General features: G+C 41.0%; 2 protein-coding genes across 5 annotated transcripts in view; one reads left to right on the top strand and one right to left on the bottom strand.

The window, feature by feature from the left end:
- The window catches only part of DGLUCY (D-glutamate cyclase), a 47826-nt gene extending 44626 nt beyond the window's left edge, over positions 1–3200 (bottom strand). Inside the window, exon 1 of one of the 2 annotated variants that reach the window (XM_056493506.1) lies at positions 2969–3200. In XM_056493506.1, the coding sequence (XP_056349481.1) occupies positions 2969–3166 (198 nt within the window). In that variant the 5' untranslated portion in view covers positions 3167–3200. The other variant, XM_056493509.1, reaches the window with a different exon arrangement.
- Positions 3201–3613: 413 nt separating this feature from the next.
- RPS6KA5 (ribosomal protein S6 kinase A5) overlaps positions 3614–16786 on the top strand; it is a 73566-nt gene continuing 60393 nt past the window's right edge. For 2 of the 3 annotated variants that reach the window (XM_056493503.1, XM_056493502.1), the window contains exons 1-2: positions 3614–4147; positions 14720–14791. In XM_056493503.1, the coding sequence (XP_056349478.1) occupies positions 4084–4147; positions 14720–14791 (136 nt within the window). In that variant the 5' untranslated portion in view covers positions 3614–4083. Of the gene's footprint in view, positions 4148–5313; positions 5337–14719; positions 14792–16786 lie in introns of those variants that run through there. The other variant, XM_056493505.1, reaches the window with a different exon arrangement.

Raw genomic sequence — 16786 nt, 5'->3', positions numbered from 1 at the left:
TGCTGCTTAAAAACCAAAAGCTATTTGCAGTATGGAGCATGAGTAGCTCTGCACTGCCCCATAGCTTTTAATCATTTAAACATCAAATATTTTTCCTTTTAATACCAGAGGGCTAATTTATTGTATGCACATCATACAAACAGTAGGGTTTTAGAGTGTTGCAGCATACATACAAATGTATTTAAATGCAAGTAACACTTTCAGTCAGTTAAACTGCTCCCCTAAAAGCACAGTTCACATACTAAGGGTGGTTTTACTTCCCCAAACTAACAAAAAATCTCTTACAGATCAGTCTGTACTCTCACTGAGTCTAAGCCCATCATTCTTCCTGGACTTTTTCATGCTGCTTTGGCAGCAGGGTTGAGCCAAATTTCCTTCCTCACCTGACTCTGTGACAGTCTGTGTAGTGATTTAAACAGTACAAAGGCATAATCTGAGTGCTGGCACCTGACTATCCATACTCCTGACTGCTGGCGTGCTTCCAGGAATGGCTGGATCCCTGACCAGTATTCTTCCAGGCAGTGTCTGTGTACAAGCTGGAGGCTAACATAGCTCAGTAATGGTATGTTGTCTCAACAAATCCAGGAGGCAGTGCAAAGAAAAGGGGAAAGAATTTAGCTGCACCATGGTATGTCATGCCACTTCCCTGACACCTACAGAATGAGTCCTAATCTGTTTTATTTCCTGGTACAGATGTAGCCTGTATATTTCCAACTATCTGTAATTCCAATCTGCCTGTAAGGCTGACAGAACCAGAACTCTGTCCTTTAACAGCCACCCACAAAGCCATGTGATACTGCTGTGTGATGAAGGCAATGTAACCAGCCCACCTTGCCTGGACCATTCTGCTGAAGGTAGATCTGCTCTTATATCAAGTACACAACCAAGTCTAACCCTCCATTGCTCCTCCATTGAAAGGAAAACTGGAGCACAGTCTTGTACTCATGGACTACTGACAGGAGGTTTAGGATTTCAGTGCAAGTATAGCTCTTTGTCTGTCAAAAGGTGGGATTCTTTCCAAGCATTCAGTAGGGCTGCTTTGCTGTTTCTGGATATGACACAAGAATCCCACTGCAAAAACATTTTAACTCTGGAGAAACTGTTATGTAAAAAATCCTACTTTTTTAAAATGGAATGACCATGATGCAAGTAAATCAGGGGATCCCTCAGTGCTAATAAAGAATTTTCATTTCATGCAGTAGTACTTTGCAAGGCCAGTCACATCTTAAACTGAAATATACACAGTAATCACTGTGTTTTATTATATGCATCGTCAGCATAGATCAGTATTCTTGGTTTGGTATTTTAGGGTTATTGCCTCATTTTTTAAAGCTGTTTTAGCTGAAATTTGAAAGGAGAAATTTTCAGCCTGAGGCAAATAAGCAGATACAGCCTGTCAAGCTATGAACATCTGAAACCAAGACTATTAACAACTACTGGATTCAATGCCAGCATCCCTCACATTGAGTGCTGGTAAATGGAGTCAGATTTCAGCTTCTCTCCTCTGAGGGTGCCAGGGACAGTTAGTCCAAGTGTAGGCTAGTAAAGCCACTGGATGAAATATAGTACCAGTCTCTTTAAAATCTAGTATCTGGGTCATGGAATAATGGAAGAAGTGGTTTTTATGTAATAAAGAAGTAAATCTCAGTATCCCCACTAGATGTACAGTGGAGCCATTAGTTACAAAAATACAAAAACTTAACCAGTTTAGTATTTCCATGTTTCCTTTTGTAGTTCAATACTATACTGATATTTACTTTCTCTGCCATAGTGATGTTTCTAAAAAAGAAGTGACAAAAGCTAGGGAATCAATTATTTTGATTTTGTTTGATTTTATTTGTTTGGAAACATCTCCTATGTTCAGACTTCTATATTTATAGTCTTGATATAATACTGCTGGAAAGGCAGTAACTGGACCGACATTTTGGTGGAGTTAAGTGTATATCATATGCTACAGGGAGATACCCCAACAGAACAGCTGCAGTGCTTGGTGGGAAACACCTTCAAAAGTTTTACAAACTTTTAAATAAAACCCTTAGGTAGTATTATTAATTTCTGGGATGACAACTGCAAAGGCACCCTAAACCCAAAGTCTGGTATATAAATAATCATGAAGCAGAAACTCTTTATCAACTTTAAATAGCCCAATGTAGTATTTCCACAGGAAACTGTAGACATGTTTACATGTACATGCATTTTTTGCATATATGTGTACAAACACACAAATATTTAATACTGGAATGTAAATAATGGTTTAACGTAAGACATTTCATTTAATTGATCTTTAATGTAACTTAATTAGACTTTGTGTGAACACTGCTGCTGAGACATGGGCTTGTGAGTTAGCAGCTTGTGTGTAAGGATAGAAGCAGTGGCATTCAAGAGCAACAAATCAGAAATTACTGTAAATAAGAAACTGAGAGAAAAGTAATTTGTTTTATATGTCTTAAGGAAATGAGAACAGCTTTAGAAATACCAGACTGCCTCCAAAACATAACAGACTGAGAGGTTAACTGAGATGAACAGACCCGATGTGTTTTGAACCGTATCTCCCTCAACAACACAATCAAAGCCCTGTGTGAGGGTAGTGTCTCCCTCGCAGCTAAAGGGACCAGATGAACGCGCCCCAGGCAGAGCAAGGTGAACCGGGAACATGGATGTACCTACCCAGCAACTTCGCCCACTCCCACCTTACGGCAAGCAAGCGCTTGCTAGGCACCTCCTGAGCTGCCATAACTCTCCAGGCCGTGCGCCTTTCCAGCGATCACCAAGGCCGGCTGAACTTCAGTACATGCGGCCTCTCCGACCTCCCAAGAGGCGGCTCCGCTCGCCACCCCCTCCACGGCCCCGGCCAAGGGCGAAGGCGGCATGAGGCGCGCACCGGGGGCCCCGCCAGCCTCGCCGCCGCATTGTGGGGCCCCGGAGCCCCGGGCGCGCGGCGCAGGGCCGCGGGCTGAGGCGCACATACCGATGTGCCGCAGCTCTCCGGCCTGGCCCGGCCGCGCCGCCGCTGCGAGTCCGCACGCACCGCCCGCACCTCCCGTGCGCGGAGGCGGGGGCTCAGCGGGCGGCCGGCCGGGGCCCTGCGGGAATTCCCCCGTCCCCGGCTGTGCCTCGCTGCTCCCTGCCCCGCCGCATCCCCCCGCGGGGATACCGCGCTCCCCATCCTGCTGCCACATCCCCCGCGCCAGCTTGGAGCCCGGCTCCCCCCGGCCGCCACTGCGAGTGGGCCAGCCCACGGCTGCTCCTCTCGTCATGTACGGCGGAACCAGCCCCTAAAGCGAGGAATGGCGCCACGGCCGCTCCCTCAGGTGATTGCCAGCTCCAGTGGTCAGTCACCGCCCTCCGATCCCTCTCGGCAGCCCAGCGCCCGCCCTCCGCGGGGGTCGGGGGGCAGCGGTAGAGGCGGGCGGGAATGTTTACAAACAAGCGCGGGGAGTAGAGGGGCCGGGGGGAAGACGGGGGGCGGGGCCGACGGTTGGCGCAGCCATCGAGCCAATGGGGGCGCGCGGCGCTCGGCGGAAGGGCGGGGGCGGCGCGCGGGGAACGTTCCCTGCCCGACGGCCGCTGGGGCTCGCGGGCGCGCGCGGCCAATGAGCGCGCGGCCCGGGGAGGGAGGGGGCGCGAGCGCCTGAGTCGGAGCCGCTCCCCGCGGCGCTCCCACCGCCTCCCGCCGGGCCGCTCAGCCTATCCCGGCCGCGCTCGGCCCCGCTCGGCTCGGCTCGGCTGGGCTCGGCGCCGCTCCCCGCTGTCGGGCGGGGAGGGCGGCCGGAGCCCGGGGGAGGGGAGGCGCAAGGACATGGGCTGGTTCTGAGCGCCGGGGGAGGGAAGCCGTCGTGCGTGTGCCTCCCTAGATTTTAATAACTGTTTGTTGTTGGGTGGTGTAGGTTTGGGTTTTTCTCCCCCCACCCCCCTGTTTTCCAACAAGGCGGAGGGGAGAGCGGCAGCCCCCAGCGCGCTTGCATGGCTCCCGTGCCCCGGAGCGCCCCTGGGAAATAGAACCCGTCTCGGGCCAGGTGACATCCCCCCAGCGCCGCGCTCACTCGCAGGGAGCGGCAGGGGCGGGGGAGCCGCCGTGAGGACATGGAGGGACCCTCGGGGGAAGCGGAGCTGCCGCTCCTCACGGTGAAGCACGAGCTGAGGAACGGTGAGCGCGCGGGCCCGGGGGCGCGCGGGGGCGGAGGGGCCCAGGCGGCCCGGGCTGGGGGGAGCGCTGCTGAGCGGGAGCTCCCTCAGAGTTTTCCGGGACCAGCAGGGAAATCTCAGCGGCGGGGGCAAAGAGGATGAGATGGAAGATAAGGGCAGGAGCGTGTGCGATGGGGGCGGGGAGGGGGCCTTCTCTTATTTCTGAAGAAAGTAGTTCACTTCGACTTCTGCTGCATGCCTGGCTCCCCTGTCCTACTTCCCGGTGGTATTTGACGCTTTTGGAGGAGATAAAGAGTAGCCAGGCTCTCTATTTATAAACAACTTTTTTTAAAAATTGTGCGTTTGACCGACTTCTATGGCTATGTTGGGGGTGCGGTTTGTTCCAGTCCTAAATGAAGTCGTTTTATGTGACAGCTTTTCTCTGACCTCGGTGAAATGCCGGAATTGTAGGGAGGGGAATGTGCCAACACGTAACTGCGGAGTTATCTGGCTTTTCAGTCTGTGAATCTTCTTGTAGCTCGGTAGTTACGACCCTCTGGAGTAGTAGTTCAATGTGTGAAATATGTATGACCTTTAAAGATACAACAGAAATGCTCCGGTGTAGGTTGTTGCTTTGAGGAAGAGCTTTATTTCTTTTTAATAGGGATTCACTGCTTCTCAGAAGTTTCCAGGCAACTTGAACACTGCAGTAAACCTAAATTTTAATGTTCATTTAGAACTGCGTGTAAAACATAATCACAGTGTACTCTGTATTGATTACCAGTGAAGGTGCTGTTAACCCATGCCTTTCATTCCTTTTCTGTCATCTTTTTCTCCATGATGAAGTGAGAGTAAGCATGTGATGCCGTTCACTGCAAAAGTTTGAGGGACTGCTCGCCGGGTTAATGTAGTTGTCATTCTCGGATGGGCCGGTGTGAAAGGCAGGTGCTGGTGCTGGCTCTGCTGGGTCCCGTTCTGCCTCCTGTCCCTCGCTCCTGGGGTCGGGGGAGCTGCCCCAGAGGAACACGGCTATCACCGCTGCTCGGCGGGGGCAGGAGGAGGAGGGAAGGGAAAAAAAAAAGGCGGTCTCTTGATAAGTACAGAAACCGAAGGGACTGTAGTTTCCTTCTTTCAAGAAGAAGCAGAAGAGCTGCTGGAAAACTTAGTTGTCTCGATAGGTGTTGCTACATTTAAGTATGGAAGAGGAAAAGGTAAGGGGAAAGGAAGTAGGACACATGTATAAATCTGTTTACATAGCTATGTCTAGATTTCTTTTATAAAGGTTCAGAACACTTATCCCCGACGGGTCGTTTTTTTAAAGATAGTTTGAGGAATAAAAACATTTGTATAATCTAGACAAAGAACTGTCCAATGTAGCATAATAATCAACTTTGATTTTAATCCTGATCATACAGCTATATGAAGTATCAATTTTCACTTTTATTTTAAATATTCTCAATCTTGTTTGTGTTTTTAAGCTTCTGAAATTTAATTTAGTCGGAATAAGTTGCTTCTCCCCTCCTTGTTCTCTTCTCTATATTCAGTGTTTAGAAAACTGCTTTCTGAAAAATGCTTTCTAGCAATGACTTGTCTATTTCTGGAGCACTAGGGTGGAGGAGGGAGCTGCTCTGTCATGTACTCCTGGGAGACTCCTACTCCTGAAGGTGTCAATAGTGTCATTGCTATGCAAGACGTGTGGAGATACTGTTTCAGAACTTGTCTATACAATGCACAGAGATACGCATAATTTGAGTAGAGAAGTTGCAGTCAGCTTCTGTTGATACAGAAGTATATAAAACTATAGGATACTTTGGATGTTCAAAGGTTTTTTTTGTACTGAGTCTGGTTATGTGGATGCTTAACTGCTGGCTAGGGTCAACCTACCACATCTTTAAAGCATGCAGAATGATTATTTAATTTTGCTTTATTTTGGGAAAGAGAGTCAGAGGGCAGGCAAGAACTAGAATTTGGAGCCAGCGGATCTCTGTCATTCCTAAATATATTCTATAGCATGAATATCTTTTATTGTGCAATTTGTTTAGATTCCAGTGTTCCCCTCATCTCTGTATTCTTTCTTTGAGGGTGCTAGCTCTGTGAATAATTGAATCATTTATAATACATATCGAAAGTAGCTGTCAGTTGGCTGATGAAAAAGAGGTCAGTCTCCAGAGTGCTTTGAAAGAATTTACTATTGTAGTAGAAATAATGGCTTCTTTGAGAAGGGAGTATCTTATTTTCATATTGTGGGAGCTGTTACTTGAACCCCATGGTAACAAGCTCACTAATTAAAATCAACTGAATTCGGGTAAACCCACAGTTACATTTTGCATATGCAATTGCTTGGTTTTGGGATTGCTCTAAAAGTATTAAATGAGTTAGGGACAGGCATTTAATATGGCCAAGTGAATAAATATACATTAGAACTTGAATTTAAGATGAAATGAGGATCTTAAAGAATGTTGTTAGCTCCAAGCAAGTATGGTGGCATATGAAAATGCATTAAGTTAGAGCATATGCAGTGCTGTTGCTACATAAACAGCTGATTGTTAATCCTATCATACTGTGGCTTGGCTTCTTTAAACTTTGAAATTACAATACTGGCTTTGATATGTAGGGTGAGGTTTAATTTTAGCTTTATATCTCATAGTCTTAGAGCCCTGAAATTTGTCTGTTGTATGACCAAAAAGTAATTGCTGGAAAAACATCATTTGATAGGCATGTAGATTGGATCTGTGATAGGGAAGGAACACTTGAGTGCCTCTGTGTGATACCATGTGATGTGCTTTGTTACAAATACTGGGCACTGCTCTGCATGTATATGTGTGTATGTATGTGATGTTTTGCAGATAAGACAGTGCAGTGACTTTTGGGACACATGTCATTTAATAATTATATTCTTCTAATATATTTATCAAGATTTTTTTCTTTTCCTAACACCAAACCATTTTTCTTCTTGATAGAAGGCTCACAATTCAGTCACTTCAGAATAGTCACTGTCTTTCTTGTCTCACTTTGGGAAGGAAAATGAGTTTTTTGGGGAAAGTGGAATCTTTTTTCAGGAAGTAGAAGCAGAAATAGGCCAAAGTTGAAATAGTAGGAAGTGGTGATTGTCTCTGATTTTCAGTGAAGCTCTCCAGTGAAAATAATATGAAAATGACATTTTCTTTAACATTTATTTCTGGAATCTTGTAAAGGGAAAGGTTTTCATTTTTGAAGGCTAACTTCTAGAGCTAATGCAACTTTTAGTCTTTTTGCAGACCTTAGAAAATATGTATTATTTACACTGAAAAAAGAATGTTGTTGCATCTTAACATTTCTGTTGCTTGGTAATGCTTCGAAACTGAACAATGGCAAACATAAAGCCTATCAGAGGAAACATTTTACACGATGGAGAAGGATACAGAAGAAAAGAAAAGGCTTGTGATGTCAGATAAGAAGGAAACAGAACTTTTAAGTGGGATATTTCCTCCCTACTTCCTCTTGTTTCTGGAAAAAAGGATTAAAGGATCCTATACCTTAAGTATGTGTGAGTGACTGCACAGGAGGCTGCCCATCCTGTGGCATGCATGCGAACTCTGCTTTGCCCAGGGAGAGGCAGAGGTTACCAAAACTGGGATCTTGAATGGAATTTGAGACAGTCCATGAATTATAGGCAGTGGGCTCTATATACATGGTTTGTTTTGCTTTACAGGGTTGTTCTTTTCCTTTTATCAAGTCTGTTTCAAAGAGGATACTGGATTTGTTTTAATGTTTTCACAATATTTGGGCTAAAGAATTTGCTTTAGTTTGCAGTTTGCTAGACATGCATGAGGAAGGGCATGTATAGCATAGAAGTTAATGTAGCAATGGCCTGCAGAACTCCGAAGGCAGAAGAGTGTGGAACTTCCCCTTGAGTCAAAGTTATAATTCAGTGTGAAATATAAAAGGCTTCAGGAAACAAATAAGTGGATTATCTAAAGGGTTTAATAATGCAAATTCTTAGTTATATCTTCTTGAATGGGAAGCTAAATTAGAATGGATTTATTTGTAAACTGGAAGGTTCATGTTACATTCTAGGGAATTGTGAAAATTATTATGACTAAAAAACATGATGAATCATGCACTGAATAGTGAATTCAGTCTTCACTGTGGAGGTACATCTGGCAACTGTATTTTATTTTTTCTGTTTTAAAAGGAAACTTTACAAGAATTCAAAGATACTTTTAAAATAAAATTTTCCGTAAGACAGATTTTTTGTTTTTACTTATTTACAATATATAGATGTAATATGTTCATATGCTATAATACAACATTACATACTAAACAATGTATTATGTATAATATAATAAAATAATATATAATATGCTAATATTGTTAACATTAATTTTGTATATTGTTTAGGGATCAAGAGGTACTAATAGTTGACTGTTTCAAAGCTTGGATTGCTTTTGCTTCTACTTTTCTCTTTTGAGCACTAAAATATATGTTTTCTTGGATTGTGGGAGCTACAAAGAGTATTTTAAGTTTATTAATCATATTTAATACTGCCTAAATCTCTGGATTTTACTCTTTACACAATCAATATTTTCTAAAAATACTTTGTAGTCTAGGAATTCATTGTTATTTATCTTCTGGTAGCTTTGATTATGAAGGATGGCTACTGATCTTAACTGGGTTGTGTTTGTGGTGTTTTGTTTTTGTTGAGTGGGATTTTTTTGTTTGTTTGTTTTCCTCCCTCCAGTCATTGGAATCTAACAAACTTGACTAAAATGATCTGTACAAAGGTCTGGTACAGCTGGTGATTTTGCTGTCATTATTTCAGTGATGTTCTATAAAACATCTGAGGTAAATGAGGACTAATAGTTGCAGTCTTCATTGTCAGACTCTTTATTAGCTCTGATCCAGTGTATTCCAAATGTGATAGTTTAGAAGCTCGTGCTCAGTTCCACAGAAGAATTAGGAGTCTTACATACCACGTTAATGTATCTCAGGATTCTATTCAGAAGGCAGTTCAAAAAACACTTGATGGAATTCCTTAACCATATAACAAGGCCTGGGTATCTGAGGATGTGTTTTCCCCATATATTTTTCATGTAAATATTTCTGATGTATCCCCAGCATTACATAATTTGCTATCTTATGGTAAACATGCTCTCTATCTCCTCCCCACCACAGAATCCCAACAATGAGGTGCAAGTTCTACTGACATTTCTTTGCTTCTGACTCAGTCTGTAGATAGGCAGATGACCTGGTTTGTGAAAGAGTCATGTTACATGCAGTCAGTTTATTTGGGTTTATGTTTTGTTTTGGGATCTATTGTGACTGTTTCCTCTTCTCATTTTTCTTGACATCTGTAAATATTTTATGCTGGCTTGGACAGATGGTTATAAAAGCTTTACCTGGGACAGGATAATTATTAAGTTTCCTGGCTAATAACTGCATAAACAAATATGTAAATACACATCAACATGTAAGTTATCAGGTTCTTTTTTTGTTAATAAATTCATTTGTATTCTGTTATTTTTGATGCTGTGTTCAAGGCACCTGTGATTGAATTTTTATAAATGTTTTCATTCATTACTAGTGATAGAGAAAACTAAAGTTGGTTCATGTCTTGTACTTAGACCTAATTTTTTGTTTGAGAAAAGATGCACAATCTTTAGATATCTGATTGTTTCAACTCTGTTCAACATTAGATTATCTATAGCAGTTCTATTCATTAGCATCTTGTCTAATTACGTTTTTTTGGGGCTTTTTTTTTTTTTTTTTCACTTATGTGATGTATAATGTTGCTACACATTAAGTTTCTAGCACCATGGAGGTGCCTCTGAGTTTAATCTTGGTGACCTCATAGGGATTCAGCTCACAGTAATGATAAAGCTCACAGCAAAGTGACCTCTGTTAGAGAAAAAGGGCTGCTGCTGAATGCAGATGGATCTTAGTGTGGAGCATTTTCCAGTTCAGACTGCTGTGAGTTTGCATTGTTATTCATAGATGTCTGGACTTTTATACTTATTTCAGCTTCCTATAATCAAGTAATATCTTTGATGGGATAGTCTTCTATCTTCTATTTTCATTATGGTAATGACAATTTTTTATTGTGTTTTCCACAGCATTTTATGCTGCTAAATTTTCACATATTGTATTCCATGCAGTATACATGTATGCTGTTATATGTAAATGGATACATACTGTATTAGCTATTACTTCAGGGGTCTTTGTCATCTTTGGCTGTGTAAAGTTTGGCTTCCAAGCCTTCTGTAATGGGATCAGGAGCTTTCTGAGAGCTTGAAATTTTTTCAAACCTTTTTCTAAGTTTTTAATTTTTTTTCTCAGCTCCGACAGTGTTACCCTTAAGTGTATAATATTCTAGAGAATCAGCAGTTACCAGCCCAGTTAGCTTAACTGATACCCTGGAGATGGGAGCAACATGGGCTGTATTTTCTTTTGCATGAGTCCAGAACTCTGTGTGTGTTTCATTTTTTTGCTCTTCATTCTTTCTTTTGCCTAAGAAAAATATACTTAAGTTGTTATGGTTTTTAAATTCCATTTTAAGCTTGTAAGATAGTACCCTGAGCTGACTAAATGGTGCCCTTGTTCTGTGACCTGACACTTATTAGGTGGCGATGGTCTCTCAAATTTCAGGACACTTTTACTTCCTTCAGAAATAGTTCTAAGTTGCTGTAACAAGTAACAAAGTAGAACTCTATATAGCAGATAAACAGTATAATGTATGTATTTCCTTCAATGTCTAACAAATTAGTTGCATGGTTTCTTTTGCCTGGTGTTGGGTATTTCCACCCCACCCCCCCCCCCCGGAAAGGAGTGTGCACCCCCTCTCTGCTCTGAGGCATAAATGTAGAAGTTTTAAAAGAACAACTGTTCTTTGGTGCTGTGGCTTAGATTGGCTAGGGGAGTGGGGATGGACCATTCTCTGAAGTAACAGGTTAAGATCAATTTGATACTGATAGTAGACATTGCAACCAAATATTTAGAATATTGCAGAATGTCATCTGTTTAATCTTCCTTCTTGTGTTTTCTCTGTTCTTAAAATTTGCCTGAGGTTCATCGTTCTGCTCAATAAAACTGAAGAATTGGTCTTGTGTTGCAGAGACTAGCAGAGATGAGTTTCACCTTTCAGGCAGAGCTTGATCTAGTTCAGTAAAGGAAGCTCTAGCCTTATTTGTCTCTGCTTCAATACCTATATGCAGTAGAATCTAGAAACAGAGGACAGAGGACATTTTAACTTGTTGAATGGCTATTTCTCAAGATCATAGAAGTGCAATTAGAAGCTTATAGAATCATTGCACAGTACCAGCTTGCACAGTTCTTAGTTCAGTCTTGGCCATCTCAAAGTTCAAGTGTAGTGCAGATGACAGTCATGTCTCTTACATCATGTGGAGATCCTCCATCAAAGAGAAATATTATTCTGGATAAACAAGCTGCCCTATTTCCAGGGGGATTAGAATGACAGCACTGGTCTTGGTGCACTGGTGTTCCCTGCATGTAGAGGGAGGCTTGTCTTTGCAGTGGTAGTATTTCTGGGTATTTCCTTTCTTTCCACCTTCAGAGGTGATGATTGTAACTAGTATCTCTGTTTCCTCTTTGTTTTTATGGATGCTATGATGTCCTGGCTTTTCCATTCACTATTTGTTTCTCTCTTGCTGTTGCCCTCAGCTGCATGCCCTTATGTTGCTGCAATGCTGATTGGTGTGGACTACAGTAGAACATTAGTAAATGCAGGATTCTTCTAATTGTGCCCCTTTGCAGTGAGCTTAATATTATTTGTGGAGAAACTCTCATCTTGTTGACCTGGACAGTACTTCTCTTCCTATCCAAACTTTGTTCCATTCCTTGGGGTACTTCTTCAGCTGATGTGTCCAGACACTTGAAGAAAAAAGTGCATGGAGAAGTAAATTTTCTATTTCTGAAACTTGTTGTGCACCAATGTACATGCTACTGCAGTCCTTACAGATTAGCTGTGCAGTTTGCACAGGCAGTTGCTGGTTTGGGTTCTGATACCATTTCCAGCATGGTGATGTCTGTGAGGTGAGAAGCTTTTTGCTGTTCTGTCAGTCGTACTAGTAGTGGTCTCATTGCTATCCTTCAAAACATTTCAGTCTTGAAACAGTTTTGTGACTGCAGAGAGCATCCCTGGTGAAAAGTCCTCCAAAAATGGTCATCCAGGTTCATGGGAGTGAGTGGTAAATAGAATAATTGCTCTTTTGAGATTTATGCTTCTGAAAGCAAGTTGGAGGAAATGTTGGAATGACAACTTTCATCCTGGAGAAAACTGCACTTCATCTCTCTTGGAGTGTCAAAGTGCTGCACCTGCTTTCAGCAGATGAAGACAAAGGACTGCTCTAGGGGTATCATTAGAAAACAGCAGAAACAGGATCTTCAGCTTGCTTTTCTTGCAGTATGACTTCAGAGATGGACTGAGTACTGCAACTGAAGCTCTTGGAGCTTAACCATTGCCATGTGGCAGCAATGGGAGGAACACTTTCTGGGAATTGTTAATCTTTTCTTATAGCTTTGGAGATTTGTTTTTCTTATTTTTTAATTAAGGATAATTTTACTTCTTGCTTTATGGGGAGCAATTGTGAGAGAGTTTGTCTCAAGTGTCGTATCATACTTGTGTGTGTTATGCAGCATCCTTTAGCTGTCTTGGGATGCCTTTTTTCCTCAGTATAATGTAAAAAGAATGAGGTGGGTCTTGTTTTGCAGTTATCATATGCTTATTTGTGGTGTAATTTTCTCCTTTTACTTTGAAAATAATATTACAGTAACCTTCAAGAAATTTATTTTTTTTCTTTTAGGATAAGGCCATTAAGCACCCTGAGTGGAAGTGAAAATGGAATTAAGTGGAGAGTGCAAAATTACAGCTCACATTGAAACAAGTACATAGTAATTCAAACAAGATAGCACTCAGCTTTTTATTGTGTAGCATCCTGAAAGTGGAAAAGGTTTTACTAATGTTATTGAATGTGAGTTTATGTTGCAGTTTAGATTAATGGATTGAGTTTTAAGACTTGATCTCTTTTTAGTATCACATCCAGCACTGCAAATCTTCAGCATGTTACTGGAGATGCAGCATTTCTCTGGGTTCCACTCTTCCTATTCAGTGCCAAGAATATGGCAGGATTATGTTTTACTTTCTAGAAGGGTGTTTAATTGAAAACACCTTCTGCTGACACCCTTGAAGGATGTGAGCTAGTAAAACCTTTCTGGAATAGTCCATTATGGAAGATCCAAATCAGTGGTTCTTGAAGTGAAAACTTTCTTCCCAGCTTGAGTTCAGCATTTAGCTGGTGTCTAGAGAAGTTCTGTGTGCTGAATCTCTGCAATGATGTCCACTCCTTCATTCAAAAATGGGCACTCTAGTCCTGGTCTCTAGAATAGTCTGTGACTTATGTTATCCCTGACAGGAAAGACAGTGTTTTGAAACTGTTATGTCGAGTACTATTTTCAGTACTTGTTAAGAAGAATAATATGTAATACTAAATTGCTTGAAGATAGTTTACTTTCTGTGACACAGCATACCCTAATTGTATAGACACTCAGTCTAGTTTGCCTTACCTTCTATAACTCCTTTACTGCCACATGAGTGTGGCTTCCTTACTGCTGTCTTAAGCAGTGACTGTGATGTAGCTTTAGCAGAAGTATTTGTTCTGTTTGCAATCAAAGGTAGTATAGCAAGCTTCATTTCAGCTCCTATGGTGCATATTGACTCACTTGCTACTTGATGCTGCATCCTTATTGTGCTTATGAAGCTGCTCAGTAAGTGGATCAAGGAACTGAACTTGGACATGATTTATCAAACTATACAAATGGATGCATAATATTATGATAGGAATGAAAGATGGAAAAAATGGCAACTGCTTAAGACATTCGTATGGGAAACAGGCAAAAGGCAGTAGACAATAAACCAACCCTGCAAACCTGTTTTTTTAAACAGAGGTCCTTACATCCCTGCTTAGAAAAATCTATGTTAGACAAATCAGCACTCAAAATGGTATAGATTTGTATAAACATAGAACCTTCTGCTTTCAGACTGTACAGCAAATAACACAACTTTGTAGCAGCTTAGATTTTTCCATATTTGTGAGTTACGTAGACTTAAGGTCATTTCTGCTTGATACTAATGGAAAGTCTTTAACAATCCTGTGTAAAATGCAGGAACAGTTGTTGGAGCTCTGTTTGTCATCTCAAACAGCATATAATAAAAAAAAAATGAGAGTATTCAGGATACTAGGGCTAAGGGATGGCCTGATTGCTGTCTGTAACTATGTGATTGGACATTACCGATAAGGTGGAACTGGACTGTTTTCAGAGGTGCCCAGTGATACACTGGAAGATGGTGTATACAGACTAGATGGGCTTCAATTACTGTTCTGTGATTTTACACCTTCAGGAACACTGATGGCAGCAAGAAAATTGCTTTCCCTTGCTTTTCAGGTTGAATACAGTATGAAATTGGGATGTTTCCTTAGCACTGCTTATTTAATTCATCTCATTTAATTTGACTTGGTTTTACTGAGGCTGTAGTAAGATGTCAGAGTGATGTTTTGTTGTACTACATATCTGATGTGCTTTGTTTTTTTTTCCCCTTCAGCAAATTTGACAGGCCACGCAGAGAAAGTTGGCATTGAAAACTTTGAGCTCCTGAAAGTTCTTGGAACAGGGGGTAAGATGCACTGTTTTTAAATGAAATGTTGAAAGCATTGCTCTTATGTATAATTTTGTTTTCTAGCTGAGGTTTTGGTAATAGGAACATTCTTTAAGAAGATAGCACATTTGTATTGCATAGCATGGTTTTTTCAATTTTTTCCACACATCATGCAAAATAGGATGTCACATTCTAGCACAGCACTTTTGAAGATGCACTTTTTTTTAAAAAAAGAAAACATATGGTTGAAAATTTGTGACAATTTAATAGAGTTTGACAAAAACCTAATCTGAGTTAAGACATGATCTTGATAATTATTTTAAGTTTTCAGAGTGTGTTTGGGAAAAAAAACAGTAATTTTAATACATTGTTAAATAAGATGCTCCATTTCTGAACGAATCTGTTTTAGAGTTACTGTTGGCTCCATAGCTCTCTATCCTAGTCAGATACTAGTATTTTTAAACATAAATAATGGTCGTTGTTGTATTGTGGGTCTCAACACAATGTCAGATTTTTAGGATGTTGTAGGATTACTGATGATAATGGACAAAAAAACTTTGATTCTCTTTTGCTGAAGGGACACACAGCCCCATATATAGACCAAATGTAATGGGTGTTATGAGTGCTTATGCTTTTTCTTTTTTGGTCATTACTAAGTCAGATGCATTGTTGAGTAGATTGGGATAATCATGAATGTAGACTTTCATCAAGGTCTGAAGGAGTTTTATGCTAGTTAAATGATATTAGATTTTTGAGTGTTATCAGCCATTAACAGCTGGCAGTGAGGCTGTAATTCCCTAAGACATCACTGAAAAGAGCAAAGGATTTTGATTTTCACTTTTAGCTGTCACATAGATTCTTTAAGGGATTAAGCTGTTAAATCACTTGAGAGTATATTTTTGTTTCTAAAGTAAATTTTTTAAAGTTTAAGTTTAACATTCTAAAACATTGAAACCTTGCTGTTAAATTTCAATAGTTAGAGGTAGATACAAGGAAGCTTTAATATTCATAGATAAATGTTGCATATTGCTGGGTAGAAGCAATCATGATTTTCTGAAATGGTCAGTGTTAATCTGAGTGGAGTTGACAAAAATGAAATTATAAACAATTATGCACTTATGTGAGGATGTCTTTTTCTCTCGCTGATGGATTTCTCTCTCTCTGGATTTGTAAATTTTTGGAATTTTGTCTGTTACCTTTGCCATTGGTCTGAGGTCACACTAACATTACAGCTATTGCAACCAACTAAGCTGGTGTTTTCCTAAGGGTCAGTCTTCATGTTGAGACTAGTTCTGACCTCCTCTTGTCTTAGGCAGTACTTCTGAAATAGCCCATCTTGCTATTAAACTGTTGTCAGTCTTTTCATTGCTTCCTCCCATGCCTTTTCTTCATGAACAGACTGGCCAAATTTTTCTTGGCCTGGAATACTCTTACCCTAGCAGGTAATTGTTAGGCTTGCAGTATACTATTATATTATTATATATATGCTATTATATATAGACTATTCTATTCACTCAAGTTAAGAGGATAATTTGTGAGGGACCCTTTTCAGAAAATGCTGCTTCAGTGGATTGACAATGGGATTGACACTGAGTGTGTGTGAAGAAAAAAAAGAAGTCGAGTAAGCATGCCTGTCTAACTTCATCCTGCTCTAGTAGTCTTGCTGCTCCAGAAATGTCTTTCTTCTAAGCAGATCACAAACTATTTCAAAAACTGACTAAAAGATTCCTGCAAGCTTTAGGAATCCAGGGACTCCTTGGGTATCCTGGAATGGCATTTGCAGGAAGAGTAGCTGGCATTTGTTGTGGTGTGTGTTTGTTTTTTGTTAGGTTTTTTGTTTGTGGGTTTTTTGGTTGGTTTTTTTTTTTTTTGGTACTCAGTTTTGACCACAGTCTGAGGTTTATGCATCGAGACCATCAGGGCAGTCAAGGAGCTTTGTTCAGTTTCAAGCCTATGATAGCTAAGACTCATGCACTAGATGTGTCAGAGATTGCTGCTAATTGCTCGATGGCA

This window comes from Oenanthe melanoleuca, chromosome 5, assembly GCF_029582105.1.
Source record: "Oenanthe melanoleuca isolate GR-GAL-2019-014 chromosome 5, OMel1.0, whole genome shotgun sequence".
NCBI lineage: Eukaryota > Metazoa > Chordata > Aves > Passeriformes > Muscicapidae > Oenanthe > Oenanthe melanoleuca.
The sequence above is the reverse complement of the archived record's forward strand: the minus strand, read 5'-3'. Positions and strand labels throughout refer to the sequence as shown.